Source organism: Mixophyes fleayi, chromosome 4 (assembly GCF_038048845.1).
Source record: "Mixophyes fleayi isolate aMixFle1 chromosome 4, aMixFle1.hap1, whole genome shotgun sequence".
NCBI classification, from domain to species: Eukaryota; Metazoa; Chordata; class Amphibia; order Anura; family Limnodynastidae; genus Mixophyes; species Mixophyes fleayi.
The window spans coordinates 119,707,833-119,727,273 of NC_134405.1; the positions used below are offsets into that span (position 1 = coordinate 119,707,833).

The 19,441-nt window shown below is 38.8% G+C and overlaps 1 protein-coding gene across 2 annotated transcripts in view; it reads left to right on the top strand.

The window, feature by feature from the left end:
• LARP6 (La ribonucleoprotein 6, translational regulator) overlaps positions 1–4,282 on the top strand; it is a 29,473-nt gene extending 25,191 nt beyond the window's left edge. For both annotated transcript variants that reach the window (XM_075208087.1, XM_075208086.1), the window contains exons 2-3: positions 930–1,140; positions 2,713–4,282. In XM_075208087.1, the coding sequence (XP_075064188.1) occupies positions 930–1,140; positions 2,713–3,762 (1,261 nt within the window). In that variant the 3' untranslated portion in view covers positions 3,763–4,282. The remainder of the gene's footprint in view (positions 1–929; positions 1,141–2,712) is intronic.
• The last annotated feature ends 15,159 nt before the right edge of the window (positions 4,283–19,441 follow it).

The window sequence follows — 19,441 nt, forward strand, 5'->3', positions numbered from 1 at the left end:
CATTATTATAGAAATTAATAGGATATCCATACTAAATACTGATATTTTACATGGCTCTATAGCATTTTTTATTAACTGTTGGGTTGTCAAATGTACAAATACCCTGAAAACTAACTCTATCAAAGTGCAAATTATTACTGTTGAAAATGACGTATCAAAACATGGACATTTGATTGAGAATGTATAAACCATTACCATATAGTAAAAGAATAACCTAATTGGTTTTCCTTGTTGTCCCATTCTTGTACTTTAGGATTCAGTGCATGTTCCTGCAGTGCTGGAAATTACGATGCAAAGACTTTTCTTGCTCAAGTTAATCCTATAATGCCTGCCTCCTGTACCACAGGCGCAGATCACCAGTGAACCGGTTTACCATGTCCCGCATTTTAGGAGCCCTATTCAACATTTTAAAGTGTTGTGTTTTTTTTGACAATAGACCCTTCGCATAGTTATGGGTTCGCAAGATTCACTTATTTAAAGGGGGCTTGCATTTAAATCTATACAAAGATTTAACAGCGCCAAGCTGTCCCAAACACCATCATTGTGCACACAGCCTTAGGGTTTGGCAAAGCCTAAATATGCAGAATATAGACACACTAATGTGTTAGACACAGGGAACATCTTTATTGATCCATTTCTCTGGAAAGTGTGCACAACACCGTAGCTGTGTCTTTTTTCCATATTCCACATGCTCTTTCAGCTGCTAATTGTGTATCCATAGGAAGGGAACTTTACAACATTTCTGTAAATATAACAAGGTGTGTGTTCATTTTGGAAGTTTTATTTTTCAGTGTATTGCAATCTATGCATGAATAATTTATAGCTTTGGAAATGTGTAATTACAAATAAGATGCATCTAACTGTCTAGAGCTGCGTTCTTTGCATTGAAATGCTGGCAAAATATTCCATACTCTTCCATTTTCTTTCAGTGGAGCGGCCACAAGTGGGGGAGAGAATGATGGGGATGAGCTTGACCAGAACTGGAAGCCCCCAGACCCAGAACTTATCCAGAAACTTGTTGTACAGATTGAGTACTACCTCTCTGATGAGAACCTGGAGAAAGATGCCTTTCTGTTGAAACATGTGAGGAGAAACAAAATGGGATTCGTCAGTGTTAAACTACTTACCTCGTTCAAAAAGGTCTGTAATGGTGACTTTAGATCTTTATTCAATCTTTTGTGTTTATTAAATGTTACAAGACTGAGCAGGGGTGGGGGATAGAACACTCCTTCCTAGAGCAGCTGTGTACAGCACTGGTGTCTCTACTTGGAATCTCAGATCACTGATCTCTATCTCTCCTCTTCTCCTCTGTTTACTTGTCAAGACAGCAGTTTGGAGGAGAGGTGGAATGGATTAATTAATGCTCTAGATCCACAGAGCCTTATTCATGAGTTACTATTCCAAGTGATCTTCTAGAGATTAAACTGGTTTGTATCTCTTGGGGTGGGAAATTGAAAGTAATAAAAAGGAAAAAAAATAAACTGTGTACCTCAGGTCATTCAAACACTTCACCCATTTAGCTAAACCAAAAAAGTAACTATGCAGCTACCTGAATTAAAGGAAATTACGGATTACTGTCATAAAAGGACTGCATGCATTAAACTTCTTAAATGTATATAAAATTCAGCTAAATGTTAAATGTTTGGGGGCATGGATCCTGTGCCATGTCTTGGGCTTTACGGAACGCCAGTCAGGGAGATTAGTGCAAGGTTTAAAGCTGGGACTTTAGGTTTATAGTGAGCATTTGTAGGGATCACTTTTATTGGAAAAATAATTATAGTATAAGAGGAAAAAGCCACAAGATGTGTGACTTATTGTTTACCATTATCGTTTTTGTGGGCTTAATTGTTTGGTTTTTAATTGTAGGCATCACCTACTCTCCATAGGAGGCAGCTTTGTGTTATTTTGTGGACTGATAATGTACATGAGGATACAGCCTAATGATGTGTCTCGATGATTTAAATGATTGCTCTGCATTGTCATGAATGTTCCATCCCACAAAATGTTTACCTCCGGCTGTCAGTGGGCAGCTGCTACACTATTTGTCTTCTCCATCCTGGTTTTCATATTGTATGGTTCATAGGAGAACATACTGATGGCTCTAAGCCATATTATGCAAGTTGTACATTAACTTCTTGTCTGCTAGATTCCACACTTCATTTAATCCTGAGGGTAGTTTTGTTTTGTGTTAGGGTAGTAATAAGGTGTGAACATAAATTATTGTGCACTTTATTAATTTTTGCACCAAATCGTGACTTGATGACATATGTAGCATGCATGACACCAATTATTTTTAAAGCCTGTCAATTTATTCTACAAATGCAAAACAACCGTAACATCATATGATCTGATTCACAGAATACATTGTATAATGTCATACATCCAAATGTGCTTACTGTTTTCACCCCCCAACATGTAGCATTTTAACAGAAAATACTATCCATATACATATACTTACTTAAAGAGGGATTAGAGGAAATTAGATGATAGAAGGAAATTAGAACCTAAGAAGTAGTATTATTGTACCTACTGCACATTAGTAGTATGAGTACTTGCTTTGTGCCAAACATGGGAGCCTCCCTGAGCATTAAAACTGTCACTCAACACTCTTGTTCCCATAAACTTTTTTCCAAGTTCTGCGTCAAATGTGTTCTGTAGTAAATGATATTAAAGGTTTGCTTATAAAAATTAACTTTTCTAATTTCATTCTAGGTAAAACATCTCACTCGTGACTGGAGGACAACTGCATATGCTCTGAAATATTCTGATATACTTGAACTTAATGAGGATAACAGGAAAGTAAGGCGAAAAACTCCAGTCCCTGTGTTTCCTAGCGAGAACCTTCCGAGCAAGATGCTGCTGGTTTATGACCTCCATTTCATCCCAGAACTGCAGTGTTTAAATAAGGAGCAGGAGAATGGTGGAATGCAAGAAAAGATTATGGAGCAGCTCCTGAAGAGCTTTGGCATCTTTGGCAGTATCTCCTCTATACGGATCTTGAAACCTGGTAGAGATCTACCGTCTGATGTGAAAAGATTCAGCAGTCGATACACTCAGGTTGGAACAAAGGATTGCGCAATTGTAGAGTTTGAAGAAGTGGAAGCTGCAATTAAAGCGCATGAAACCTTAAATGTTGATAATGAGACAGACGATGAGATAAAGGTTATTCTAATAGGTATGAAGCCACCCAAAAAAAAGATTCAGAAAGATAGAAGCAAGGAAGAAGACTCAAAGAATCTTCGCAAAAATAAGTCTCTCAATAAGAGGGTTGAGGAACTCCAGTATATTGGGGATGAGTCTACAGGTTATAGCACATCTGAGCCAGATAGCAATCCAAACTCCCCCATGATAGGACGAAAGATTCAGTCTACAAACAAGCTGAGCCCCTCAGCTTACCCAAACAATCACTTGAGTCCAAATGCCTCACCCAGGAATAGCCCTTGGAGTAGTCCTTGTGGACAACGTAAAGGGGTCAAACATTCTCCACTTGCTGATGGCACGAGCCCAGAAACTTCTCTGAGGTCTACAGAGTATTCATCAGACAGCAGTATCACACCATCCAGTAGTCCTTGGGTCCAGAGGAGAAGACAAGCCCAAACAGTCACGCAGGAAAAAAGCCCAGCATGCAGTCCAATGCTGGGAAGGAAAATACAGAATGCAGATGGACTTCCACCTGGTGTCTTGAGGCTTCCAAGAGGTCCTGATGGTACAAAGGGGTTCCACAATGGAACTGAAAGGAATAAGCTTCTGCAGAGTTTGTGAATGCCATGCAACCTTGTGGGACTGGCAGTTGTACAGGTCAAAACCAGCCTCACTGAATTGTCCTGTATGCGAGACAGTGCATGGGGAGTCCCAGTATTCTAGGGCTGGACACTACTTCTACCTGGAAAGTAAGGGATTTACAGAGACTGAAATGAAGTCTGTATTTATTTTTTATCTGATTTCCATTTGTAAATTTACTTTGTACAGTGGCAGCAGTTATGCTGTATTACATTTTTATTTGCTTTTTTAGTTTTTGTTAAACTTTAATTTGTATTTTCATCTTGCTGGGTATCTGAAGCAATCACTGTTCATTTGACACTTGTGTAAATCTTAAAGCCAGATACTCAAAAGGTTGCATATGTTCCAAAGCCTATTGGCAGCTAGCACTAGTATATCCAATAGGATGTTGTGAAACCTTCTGCAGTGCTCATCATACACTTCCAAAGACATAGGTGTATAAAGAATGTATATTTTCTGTGCTGTGAATTAAAATGAACTTCCATAAGCATTCAAAAGTTAACAGGCTTCAGACTTTTTTTGCTACCGCAGAAAATGAATCTTTTCAATGTGTTGTAAAATTTGGAAAAATGTATGGGGTCAGCATGGGGAGCTGAGCTCTACAATAATTAAACAACTGTTAAGACTAAAATGAAGTTATTTTATTTAACACAGTAATGGTTCATGAACGTGTCAAAAATGGAGATAAGATTGAGCTGTGGTGTAAACCATCTTTTGATTTTAATATGAAAATCTGTGTTTTTAAGACTACATTAAACCTCTTCTAGCCTTAAATATACTTAAATAACGTTTCAACCTAAACTTGTCATGGTATGAGGACCTTTAGTTAGATATATAAATGTTAGATGTCATTATAAGATGCCACAAATTCTGTTGCGCCAGACAGTTGAATAAATACAGATAGGACATAAAAATTACAGTAAGTAAAATCTCAAATACAAAATATAACATTTTGGATACTGTTTATTTATAGTTCCCTTAAACCGGGCCTGTCATAAGGGGTAGGGGTCAGGGGCAAATGGAGGAATGTCGGGGGGGGTTGTTCCCCCCCCCCCCCCCCCGACCCCCAAAAAAAACACCCCCCGCGAGAAGCTCCGTTTCTTCAGCGCTGTCCTATACAGCAGCCGCGGCGCTGTCTAAGAAGCGTCCGCGGCGGTGCTGTATACACTACATCACCGCCGCGGACGCTTCTTTGACAGCGCCGCGGCTGCTGTATAGGACAGTGCAGCTATAGCGGCCACTTAGTTAGCGCAGGGGGGGGGTTTCTGGAGACTCAGAAACCCCCCCCTGCGTGCGCCACTGGGGGTGACAAATGTTTTACTGCAATTCACTGCCTTTGTAAGGGGCTGCATTGTAGCACCCAGTATGTTATGTGGGCAGTCTCCCTTGTGTTTTAGATTAGAGAACTGTTTCTGTAGAGTGAATGTTTGACTTGCATACTATCAATATAAATACAATTAAAAAAAACAAAAAAAACAATTAAAATCTTTTAAACTTCTCTATAAATAAAGCCCAATGTTCACCCCTCACCCCCTAGTGTTTGATCCACAGTATAGCCTAAAACACATGGCCTACTTTGGACTACTTATAGAAGACATGTTTCTTTACAAAACCAAACCATTACAATTGCAGTGAAGGGTTTCAAAAATGATGTTGAAATGTTTCTACATTTTAGTAAACACTTGTGACATAGTTTGTACAATTTGTGTACTCACTTATCACATTTCTTGTATGATGGAATCTTTGTCAGGGGGACGGTATTGATAATTGTTTTCATGCACACAGCAGGTGTTACCTGAAGCTGTGTTTCTCAACTCTGCTCTTCAGGGACTGCAAATAGTGCATAGTAATAGGATAGTGAGGCCTGTTTTCAGTGCATCGGGTTCATTGGTGTTACAGATCAACCTGTATGTTTTAAAGCAACAAGTAGTATTCATGGTCTGTCTAACGTTTGGGAAAAGTGTCAGTCTATACTGTTATCCCATTCAATATAGAGATCAATGGTCCCTATTTTCACAGCTATATTGCAGGTACTACCATTAAGCTTTGTTTTTTGGGGGGTTTTTCCCCAAAGGCAAATCACATTTGTTTGGAGGTAGCACTAGGCTCGACGCTTGACATTTAAATGCTGCAGTTCATACAGTGATAAAAATGAGTAAGTGATCTCCTGTATGTTATACAGTTTATGCTATTTGGTAGCAGGTTTTTTTTCCAGGATTTGTTTACTGTCCACCATGCAGTCCCAAAGATTTTGACACTTTTTTTTTTAAAATCCATGCTTTTATAATCCCTACTTTTGTATTCTTAGGGTCTATTTAAAAAGCTGCGACAAGCCAAAATCTGGAGAGGACTGCTCATTTCTCCAGAGAATGGCCACCGTAACTCTAATTTTAATTAAGGAGTTAAACCAGGAATAATCAGGGATTTCTCCTGCCTCAACGTGTTTAATGTGGGTCATAGCAGTCCTCATAGACTTATATGGACACTGCTATGTGATCCAAGTTAACAAAGCTTAGCCAGCCTTCAAACACAAATGCCATCTCAAGAGTGCGTTTTTATTATCTATTTATGGAGTTCATAGGAGTATTCGTTGTTGGGTGACATTGCTATGCTTATGCGTGACCTTCGCCACGCATGCCCAATGGCCACACATGGGTCTTGAGCCTCCATTTTCAGGAAGCGTTAGACTGTTGGTGAAGGAGTTTAGTTACTTTAGAAGGGAGGATTAGCCAGGGCTTGCCAATGAGGTATGCAGACATACAAAATGATTCTTACTGCCGCCCTCTAGCCACCAATGCTAAATAGACCCCTGAGTCTCTTGTAAGGCATAGGTTAGGTCAGTGTTGGCTAACCTGTGACACTACAGGTGTTGTGAAACTACAAGTCCCGGCATACCATTCCAGCAATAAGCTGCTATATATTGGCAAAGCATGCTGGGACTTGCAGTTTCACAACACCTGGCGTGTCACAGGTTAGCCAACACTGGGTTAGGTAGTAATAAGCTTTTCAACATTTTCATAATATGCAGTGATTTTATTGACAGTATTCACTCCTACACTGAAACGAGTGTACAGATTTGGGACTTCAGGTGAATTAGCCAGAGACATCAACATGGCAGATTCTATATTTATTACAGAAAAGTAAGGTTCATACACCATGTTTTACCAGCTTAACATAAACTCTGCACACATAATGCAGTGTTTCACAGTGACCTAGAAATGGCTTTGTTTGCAGATGAATATATGTTCAGGTGTTATGACTCATTTATGATGGATATGGTTTATTTTTGTGAGTTCAAAAGACTATATAAGAAAAATGACCCAATTATATTGAAGAAAATAAAATCTAGGCTGTTAGTTTGTTCCTGAAAGAAAGTATAATTTCCGATTTTTATTATTTCTTTATGGTTTTACAAAGACCTATAATTAGTATGGGTTCAGGAAAATGTTTAGAAGCTGCCACTGCTGGTTTTATTATACAAGTGGAACCTTTCTATATTAAGATTTACTCTGGGGTTGTTTTTTTCGACCTTAATTCGGTGCAAAAAATGTGTGCCATTTTTTAATGGAGAGGTAATTGACACTGCATAATGTTAGATGTGTCTCGTCCCAGAGGTTCACTCCCAACACCTCCAGCCAATAAAGTCAGCAATGACTCCACTCAAATGTTCAAATATTTTTTGTTAACACTGCCCACCAATGGAGGAAAAACACACTAACCTGTGTTCTGAAACAGCAAGGTTTCACATCGCAAGCAATGCTTTATCACTCGGTACATAATGTTTACAAATATATATAAATGTTTAGCACAAAATCAAGACGTCAATGACCCTCCCATGTGCATATGTGGAAGGAGTTAGAACAAGTTACCTAGGTAACAAAATAAACAATTAACTCAGAGCCCAAATCAAAAGCCCTATTATGCAATATTTTATGAATGAAGAGGTGGAACAGAACAATGTTTTGCAAATAATCAGCACATTATTAGTATAGAAAATAAATGGTATTTGCTACAAAAAATAACATCTGGATAGAACAAAGTTATAGGTTGATATGTTCTATATTTGTATGATAAACATGTACCCATTCTAAAGCTGGTATCCTAACCACAAGAACATGGGGACAATTACAAAAAAGAAAGTCATTCATACTTCACTTAATTTCCAATTAAGCCATTATGTATGCTTGTGTGTATTTCTGCAGCCAAACTGGAGTGTGGATAGAGTTGCGGCACATGTGTAAAGCCAGCCTCTGCAAATGTGGGGCCCTGTGCAGTATCTATTGTGGGGTGGCTCCCATATTCCACTGGATGGGGTATGTTCTTCCCAGGACGCCTCAGTTTCTGTGATATAAGTCCTTTCTGGTGGTTAGTTGTTAACCAGCTGAATATGTCTGACAGACAAGAGTTTGACCACATGGTCCTAAAGGAAGCCATAAGCGGTCTGCGGCTTCCTATTGGTCCATGCAGGCTCTTTAGGTTGGGTGTGCAGCATTGGCTGCATAGTGACACACATGCACAATGCTGTCGCTCAGGTTATAGAAAAAAAAAAGTAGTTTATTAAGCACAGGGCTCTTTATTGTGGCAATGATGACACCCCTCATAAAAAGGCTCCGCATGTGTCAAAGGCCACAAATGGCTGCAAAGATTGACCTGATTGATGAGCATCCCAATCTGTGTCCAATTTTGCCAAACGTAGGTGCCCATATTAGATGTATCAGGATGTTCTGTGCTGATAGTAGTCACAGGTTGACTGCATTTCGAGCCAGGAGCAACGACAACCTGAAAGATTGGTGGTCGTCAGAAGCCAACAAAGGGCCAATTAGTGTAAAGTCACCATATGTGTTACTAACTTTAGGCCCAGACTACCTTGTTTCACAGTCAAGCCAAAAATTACACATTTCAGAAAGGAGATTCTTGCCGGTTGTAGGATATCCAAGTTACTTTTATTTCTTAGACTTTACTTGAAAAAAAGAAAATCAGATACAAATACAAGTAGCAAAGAAACAAACAATATCCAATGTATGGAATCCGGAATGGTGAAAAAGAAAAAAATTGTAATAGACTGGAATGGAACCAACAAAAAAGTATAAACAAGTTAAAAAAAAAAAGGAAGAAAAGTCTTGCCTTTCTTGGGGGTGGGTCATGGGGAAGGGCATTGAGAGGGCACAGTTCATCACCTAGATGTCAAGATATGCGAAAATAGAATTTTTAAAGAGATAGGTTGGAGGGGTGAGACTCCAAAGTGGGGACAATTGTGATGATGTGTAGGTTGTAGACTATGGTGAATGGGTGGCATGAAAGTCAGGAAACAGAGGGACAGGAGACGGAAGAGTATAAATTTAAGACCTTTGCGGGGACTGGTAGGAAAAGCCATTGGGCCCAAACCTGGAGGCATTTATCATCTTTGTAATGTAGGTGTTTTTCAGGTCTTTGCGATTAGACATCTGGCTACCGCTAGAACGATAGAGGCTAATTTTGGTATTTATTGGTGTCATATGGGGGAAGCAAAGGAGGAAGAACAAATGACTCTTTGTGACCAGGTAGGGGAGGAGTGAGGAGAGGAGGTCCCTGACTTTGTCCCAGAAGGAGAAGAACTTGGGGCAAGGCACCAGATATATAGGAATGTGTCTGGATGGCCACATTCCCGCCTGTAATCAGGAGAGGGAGAACGAAACAAAGCACATTGTTGGTGGTAAAATACTATCTGTAGTAGACTTTGCATGCATTTTCTTTCATGAGAGTGGAGATTGGATAAGTGGGGGTAGTCCTCCTTATTGAAGGAGGGCTATATAAATAAATGGTGATGACTGGGGGGCAAGGTCCCATTACCACTCACTTGTATCTTTATCCTTGTGTTGCATCCCACATTAGAGTCCAGGATAATCCCATAAAGAGAAAATATCATATAACTCAGAAGCAAGGAGATACATAGTCTTTCAAAGAAGGTTAGGTTTCTAGAGTTCTTGCCAGCCTGAGGTAATTGAATTCTAAGTCTAGCCAGGACAGGGAGCCTGGTGGAGCAAAGGAGGCTATAGTATGACTTAGATGGGCGGCCCAATAGTAAATTTTGAGATTTGTAAGTTCTAAGATATCCAGTTTGGTGGGTGGAGTGCTAATATAATCCTAGTGTTCTTATTGTTCCAGAAGAATTTTGCGAGTGCTAGGATTCTTAGTATTCAAAACACAGAGTCAAAACTCAATTCATTTTCAACAACTTAATTTCACACAAAAATCACACTAATAAATAACTTGATGCATGCAATGGTTAATGCAGATTGTACATATACTCATCTGATAACAAATGCAGGGTTCCATGAAATCTGTAGTATAGTGGCAGAAGTAGTACAAACTCTAGCACAGGATACCAGGATTTGCTGAGTAAGAACGGATACAGGATTAAAATTCACAGAAGGAGCACACAAGAGGATAGTCAGCAAGCCAGGGTCTGAAACCAGCGAGATCCACAGTGGGTACCAAAGTCAATAAAGCGGCAGTCAGAGTCATAGGGAAAGATACAAAACGCAAGAAGCAGGAGTCAGATACAAGGATATAAATTAATCACAATTCACAGTAGTACAAAGAGTGAAACCAGGAACAGCAACAATAGATGAACTGGCTCCAGTCTGCTGGAAAAAGCAGATTTTGAAGGCAAGGTAGAGGTTTTTCAGGATCCAAAACAAATGAAGAGGGCCCCTTGAAGGCCGGCTCTGGTATAGTCAAAGCAGCATCTTCAGAGGAGATGATGTACTGCAGACAGAGGCAGATCGTAACAGCAAGATATTTTTTTTATTCTTATTTTTTATTTATTTTTTTAAACACACATTTTATTGTACTCACACGTGGTAACAAGTTATACTGTACATACAATAGTATGAAAGACAATATAAATAGTAACTCATGTATAAAACATAGTGCAATACCAATACATTTACCGTCATTATCCTACATCCCACAGTAGGAAGTAAGACATTCATTTTTAGACCACACGGGACTCGCAGCTCAATGTCCCATCCAATTCTGACACTAATAATCACCGTCTCATGTCAAAGTCATAGGAGGAAAGTATCAATCAGGAATAGGTGGCTCTGCAACTACCATATGTAGTTCATACCAAGCCGTGAGTCTCGGACAGTCCCGTATTTTGAATTTAAAGGCAACAGGTAATGCATTAATGTAGCTTTCCCACATATCAAAGAACTTTTCCGCCTGACGCTACTTATCAATCAACGTTTCTACCCAGCCCATTCTAAATATAAAATTTTACTTATCTTTCAATAGAGACGTGGGAGGGGTTGTATGGTGTAACCAAAGATGCAATACAGGTTTCCTTGCAGCTTATGACCAACAACAAACGTTTGCCTCCTCTGGATATTCTTTGTGTCGCCGGAAGGACCCCCAGTATGGCCCGACATAATTTAACAAGGTTTCTTCTGTGTATCTTTTTATCTGAAGCCAAAATGGTCTAACTAAGGGGCAGCTCCATAGGCAGTGAAACAGATCCGCATCAGGTATCTGGCATCTAATACAGTTACTATATTACAAAAGGCCCATCTGGAATCGTGTCAAAGGAGTAAAATATGTGTTATGATATATGTACAGAAACATTTTGGTGTACAGGGCAGCTGAGATCAGCTTACATGACCTTGACAAAGTATCAAACAAGGTTTTCAATGTAAAATTATGAAAATACTCCAGCCACTGGGAAATTCCTGTTTGGGTTGTAGAATAATCTAATGTATCTTTCAACTGGCTATAATGGATGGTTATTGCTTGGCGCTTAGGAGGTGGGGAGAAGAGAATAGTATCTAATGGATTGCCCCAATCTGCCTCCAAAAATATGCACAGAACCCCGCTAGTATAATGCTGTGCCTGGAGAAATGCCATTGGGTATGCCCGTACAATCTCATACCTATAATAAAGGAGCATGGTCCGAAATAAGAATATCGTGTATATCAGCCCTTTGTATATAGGGGACCAAAGCATCAGCCACCAAAATGTAATCAATCTTGGAGAGAGAGCGACGAACTGCGGAATAAAACGTATATGATTTATCTGTTGCTTTAAACAAACACCAAGGGTCTGTAAGTTTCAAGGATGTGCCTAGGCCATATATATGCTGCCACAGATGTTGAGGGGCAATCTCCACCGGTGGCATTTATTTATTGTAGGGTTATCCACTGTGTTAAAATCACCCCCAACGGTTAATTGTGAATTACTTCTACGAGCCAGTATAGCAAGAAGATCAACATAAAAAGCTTGTAAAGCCAAGTTTGAGGCATAAATATTGACTACCCTGTATCGTGTATTGTACATTGTGACATCTAGAATAAGGTACCCTCACTAACGACTATAGTGTTGTGGATCTCGTAATGAAGGTCTTTATAAAAAGAACAGCAACCCCTCTGGCCTTAATGCAGAAGGGAACAGAGATGCATACAACGGTTTTGTGTTGTATGGGTCCAAATGTACTGTTTCTACTGATTTGGGTATAATTTAGTTCTTAAATTATTCCTCCAGGCCTGATTGTTCATGTCCACCTGTTGGTTATGAATAGTTTTGATTTCCTGTCAAAATTAGTACACACCCTTCTCTGCAGTAGATTGGTAGGTAAATATGTACTCATCCCTCCGCTCTATTTGGTTTGTGTGAGTCCCTAGAGATGACACCTTAGATCTGAGGGTATGGAGGGCGTGTTGAACTTCCATGTGGATTGAGAACCGCAGGTATTTAATTTAATTTAATTGATTAGGGAAAGGAAGTCATGTCTAGTAACAGGAATAGCCTTGTCACCATTGGATCCCGAGTCCTAGGGATTTTGAGGGGATTCAGGTCTCCCCAGTCTGGAGGATGGGGTGGCTTTGTTGTAGATGTACTGGGGTTTTTTTTGCCTTTGGCATTGTTAGTTGTAGAAGTTATTTTGGGGGAGGGAGCAGTTAAGGATTTCAAATGCATTCTTGATAATAGCTTTGTTCAGAAAAGGTCCACTTTGTTAGGTGTATTCAGACTTAGAAAGATAGCATGATATTGGGATAGCACTTTATGGATATTTTTAAAAGATTGTCACAGGATGCAGTAAGGCAGGTGGAGATGTAAGTGAAATTTCACCCTTAGCTCCCTCTGGTAGTGGAGGGGAGATTCACACTCCAGGGAGCAGTAGGGGAAGCTGATGGCTGGTGTGTAGATCAGGGAGGAACTCCAGGTCAAAAGTATGATGGTCAGTTGCACAAGTCTGGTCACAGGAAGAATATATCAGCGGGATCTGGTGGAAGATGAACCCTGCTTCAGGGGCACAGTGATATTGATCTGTAGACTCTGTCAAGGTCCCAGTTTCTAGACTGCCTGGGCTATTAAATAATAGTGACAATGTTCCTTCTGGGACAGAGGACAATTGTTTTGGTAGGTGTCCATAATCCCAATTTTTGACTGAACTAAACTGGGCTCAAATAGACAGTTGATATCTTTTCTTTTCTTTTTTTAGCAACTTTATCTGTAAATATCATCACACAATATATAAGGACAATATATTAGCATAAAAGATAGGTCTACATCATAAAGGATAAGTGAAATATGCAAAACATACAACTGGTCATAAACCTCTATAGGAGATACAGTAGTGTAACAGTTTTTATATATATTTATGGGAGGGTAGGAAGGAGGTGGATAACGGGAGGGAAGGGTTAAGTTGAGGCCAAGTATAGGACTTCCGGTGGACAATAATTGTTCATTAAAAGTTAAAAGAAATCAAAAAAAAATCTAGTTTTTATTTATAGGTAGAGGGATTGTATGTGCTGTATGTGATTGAATATTGAACTGGGAATAAGAGGTGAAAATTTAAAAATTTAATAAATTACCCCCCAGGGCAGAGCTACAGTGGGTGTGGCCACTACGGGGCCGGGTGGTGAGTGGGGCCTGAGAAAAAGGCAGGGTCGCCATTTCCCCCCTCTGAGGCCCACATTCGGGCCACTCTATTTTCAAAAGAGCAGAGCGGAGGTTAATTCTATGCCAGAACTTACGCTGGATCGCATAGGAGAGGTTCCTATTTTGCAGTTTTGAAAGCAGGGGGGGGGGCCCTACCAAATTTAGCCATGGGGCGATGATCTGTTCCGTTCCTGCTTTCCTCCTTTGTTTTAATACTTGGTAGAATTACCTTTAGCTACAATTACAGCTGTGAATCTGGATGTCTCTACCAGTCTTTCACATATTCACACTACAGTTTTCGTCTGTTCTTCCTTGCAATATTGCTCAAACTTCAGTAGTGTGGAACAGCAATTTTCAAATCATTTCATGGATACTCAATGGGATTCTCTGAGGTCTCATTTTGACTCTCTAGGACACTAACTTTTTTGTATTAAAGCCTCTCCAATGTGGCATTTGCTATATGTTTTGGGTCATTGTCCTACTGGAATATCAGTTTCCTAGGTCTCTTGCACACTGCAGTAGGTTTTCCTCCAAGATTTGTCCATATCTTTCTCCACCTATTTTTCTCTCTATTTTGTAAATTTTTTGATTCCCTGAAGCACAGAAGCCTCCTCATAGCATTACGTTCCTGCCACCAAGCTTCATGGTTGGGATATTTCTTCGAATGAGGCACAGCTTTGTACCAAACATAGAGCTTAGCATTAAGGCCAAAATGTTTAATCTTGGTCTAATAAAACCATAAATTCGTCCTCCACTTGCTATAAGTGCTTTTGACCAAAGTCTAGGAGAGATTTCATAGAATTTTCCCTTAACATCTCACTCTCTCATAATGCGTCTATTTGTAAAGTACACGGACTATTGTTGTCCCACAGACAGTTTATCTGGCCTCTGCCATGGAGTTAACATATGTCTATTGGTGGCCTTCCTAACAAGTGTAATGGTCACACTAATAGTTAGTATTGGACAATTACCTGTGTCCTTTATTTCTTTATGATGGACTTGACATGGTATGTTAACAGTGTTTGCCAAAGTAAATCCATTTTGATTTCATTATATAAGCAAATAAAATGTGATAAATGTTAAAGCGGTTGAATAAGAAATGCAATAATGACTGTGTTTATAAAGCATGTACATTGTGCTCTATATTACAATGTTCTTTTATTTATTAGGTCTTTATTGGTAACAAAATGAGATGTTCCCGACAGTGAGACATTCGTGTGAGCTAGTTTGCACACATTTAAGTTAAATTAGGATACTTTTGGCATGTTTTTATTTCAACCTTGAACAATGAATTGTGAACATTAAGTGGCGAACTGTGATCACAGTAGTTCTGCAGTTTGATTTAAAAAATAAATAAAATACTTTAATATCAATTAAAAATATTATTTTGTGTTTAAATAAGAAACACAAATTTGAAAGCGAATAGAGACTCTCAAATGCGACCTCCAAACAGCTCACAGGTTTGAATCAGGGTCTATAGCCAATTGTACCACAAAATGTTCAGGGTTGTAGTAAAATTCAGTTGATATTTTTAAGCATCTCTGAGGAGCATAATATTCTGTTTATGGTTTGATTTTAGAAATTGTTGCACGCTTGTCACAAAGTGTAAGCTTGTCAAAATGTGTGTACAGATCTATTCGCTTACTTTATTTTGAGACTGTCAGCATTTAATAGAACATATTAAACACTTAAGATTAACATCCATGTGTACTAGGCCTTGTTTGTCATTTTATATCAATCTGGCACTTCATATGAGTACATGTCTTTTCCATTTTCTAGAACAGAACGTTTCTGGAATCTGACTCACCAGAATCCTATAATGACTTTGGGATAACCTCTGGAGAGCAATCCGACTCAAATTTAGATGAACTGGAATATGGGGAAATGAAAGAGATTTTCCTCCTTAGTGATTTATATAGTGCTACAAAATCTGCAGCACTTTAGAATTGGGAACAAACACGGTAATAAAACAAACTCAGCTATTAACAGACAAGGAGGTAGAAGAGCCCTGCTCACCAGCTTCCACCTCTGTGTCTGTGTATATGTTAGGGAATTTAGACTGTAAGCTTCAATGGGGCAGGGACTGATGTGAATGACTACTATTCTCCGTACAGCGCTGCAGAATTGGTGATGATTACTATAATGTATTCCCTTCTGCAACATTTACTAAATACATACTCTGCGGTGCTCCTTCATAATTTTTATTGATCATTAAGAATTTCCCCCCGAATATTTTATTCCAACTCCTGTAAAAGCCAAGAACATGTGCACGTTTGAGAAAGCTGCAATGAATTGCAGAGATATTTCACAAATATGTCATTGGGCCTGAGTCATTAAGGAACGTAGCTCTGTTTTTTGTGCGTATCGTACGCAATTCCCTTCTGCACATGCCCAGAACGAGGACACTCGGGCGTCAATGAAAACAAGTCCGCTGCATATGCTAACGCAAATGACAGTTATGAAGGTCTACGATTTTGGAGAGTGAACGGGGCGGGGAAGGGGCGTGTGCCTGTACATGATGCACAATGTGGGCGTGTCAAACTGAAGCGAATGCAGCCACATCGGAATGAAGCTCTGCTTGTGTGAAAGTTTCTTGTTTTTCTGCCGTATCTGTTGCACCAGCTAAGGGGCCAGTCTAAGTCCTGAGTCAGTATCATATTAATGCTATAATATGTGTCTGCAATCAGGAGCAACTGTAAAAATGTAGTTTATGTACAGTAGACATTAAGGACAGCCTAACCCTAATGTTTTTCAACATATTTTTTTGTTTTATACAATTTCCATTTCTAATCATAAATGACTATATTATTGACAGGTAACATTAATTGATTAATATTTTTTTTTCTGTGCGTCCTATTGAGATGTCATATTCCACATACGTATTGTACGCATCCTGCAGTGTCTGGTCTAGTACAGCAGAGTGAACCTACACCTATAGTCAACACCACACGTATCTTGAGATCCGTTCCTGGCTCCGGGAGTATGCAGAGCCGATTTACGTGTCGCTGAGAACAACTGCACAATGCGCTCAGTATGCTGCCTTAATGACTCAGGTCCTATGTGTTAGTAATCTTTTGAAATGTAGTAGAGCGCTATGTGTTTCTGAAACTGCACAGTAGAAATTGAAAAACTATATTAGGTCAAAAGGCATTGAAATAAAAAAAAAAGGCCAACATTTTAATAGCTCTTAGGAAAATGGGCACACAAAGTAGGACACCTTACTTGGCAACAATTTATATTTTCCCTCAGCTACACTAATGTGTTTTTTTCCATAGACATCTTGGCCACATTAATGTTACAGCTGCTGAGGTTACTCTTATGTTCTAGCTTTTATTTCCCTTGAAATGTCAATAATAAAACTTTTAATGTGGGAAACATCACAGTTGCTGCATATTAATCATGATTAAAACAAAGCTACCAATTAACAGGAACACTGAGGTAACATCTTATCTCAGTGAATGTTTTTTATGGTAGCAGTCAGGAATCAGCGGTACCGTCATTTTGCCAGGCCCCCCTTACCTCTGTGTCCTGTAGCAGCTGCACAGTAGTCCCCCCTACATGAGGGAGTGTCTATGTGGTTACCACCGAATAGAAAGATAGAAAGATATTTCTATACTAATGTGTACAAATACAAGTAAATAACGTATATAACCACTCAGAGAATATTCTCATAAATTGATTTTTTTCATTTGCATATTAAATAATAACTGTATTGAAAAGGATCATTTTGCTGTAATAAAGCTTATATATATATATATATATATATATATATATATATAAAGAAGAGGTTTGTTTGTTTCATTGTTAGTTTGTTGGTGAATATCTTCCACCACTCTCAAGGTGAAGCTGTCAGATCTTACATAGTTACTTAGTATTGAAAAAGTAAGCTATTAGACCAGATAGCGACAATGCGACATGGACACAATGCGACAAATATTGAAAACATCATTTTTTTGGTTGTAAATTGTTTGACTACTGGAAGGAAACCTTGCGACCACACAACATAATGACAATGTGATAATGAAACAAATCATATTTTCTAAATAGCAGTATATATATATATATATATATATATATATATATATATATACACACACACATATACATACATACACACACACACACACACACACACACACACACACACACACATATATATACATATATACACACATACACACACATACTACATATTAACTAGCGAGATGGTAAAAGATTATCCCTATTTCATGTAGTAGGGGGATGTCCCCCAATGACAAGGTTTTGGGTCGATGTTTATTTGTCACAAACTTGGAGTCCTTTCACAAATACTATACGAGGGTCCGGAAAATATCACTGGACCCTTGTAAAGTCACTTTTGTATTATACCTGAATACTGATACTCGATAGACTATCCAGAGCATGCTCTCAAATTGTTACTTTGGATCAATGGATACTTTAAATGTCTTAACTGTACATTTTATCTGATATACATTAGAGGTTGTAATTTATTGTTTGAAAATTGGTAAAATCATAAAAACAAATCCCATAAATTGTAATAAATGAGCCCTGATGACAGATTTCTAATTTATAATGGGATTTTGCATGCTAACCCCATTATCTTTATAAAATATAGAAAACGGTTAAAAAAAAATGACTGCACCACTAGGTTCACATACTACTTGTGTATCTGGCTAAATGTGTCACTGGAACAACTTCATGTTGTACCTTATAGGATTCTAAAAGCCGACTATATTGCTGCTGTCTAATATATAAAGTTATTGTAATGTAAATTATATAGCTACTACAGTGCAATGTAATATTTACATTGCTAATGTAATGTGAAAGTGTGGGCATATGAATGAGTATGATGTACTATGGAAAGGCATGTTCATCACTTAGTGTTACTGTTTACTGTTGTAAGAAATAATACATATTGTACTGTAGAATCTAAGAATATGAAAAGTCACCTTGGAGTTTCCGAGAACTCAGAACTCAGTGATGTCTAATCCTTAGAATGTGCAGTACAGTATACAAAGTCCTATATAAATAATAAATCATAAGGGTTTATGGCTTATATCATTCCACAAAAGTAATTTCTTGTCCGGTAAATTTTGTACTCATGTTTTTTTTATTTTAATACTGCTGCATAGGGACTGATGACCTCTGCTGGATTTAATATGCAATGCAAAACAGCAGGGAACCATTTGGTAAGACAACTGCTTAACTTAACGGTCTGTAAGTCTATATAGTACAGATCAGTTTTTCATTTTTATTGTTTAACATTTGGATGATAAATGTTAACTTTTTATTTATACTGAGTACCCTGTAATGTGTATCACTTTATGTAAATTACACCTTTAATTGAGAAAATGTATAATAATTACTCTCACACCTTCTTAGATCTGCCTCTAATCTGTACCTCTTATTGCCCCCTATAAGACTTCTCCCATGCTGATACACACCTATAGAATTCCCTACCACGACTTATCAGACTCTCCCACAGCCATCAAGTCTTTTAACACTCTGAAAATCCACGTCTTTATTAGAGCTTACACTACTCCCACCAATGGCAGAACTACCATTTGTGCAGCAGGTGCGGGCACCAGGGCCCATGGAGATAATGGAGCCCGCTGTACGGGGAACTAGCGAGCTGTGGGTCCCAGTTCCTTCCTCACCGCTTACCTGCACCGGGGCCCACAGCTCACTAGCTCCACCTCTGACTGCTTCCTATACTACTCACACTTATACACCATCGCTACTG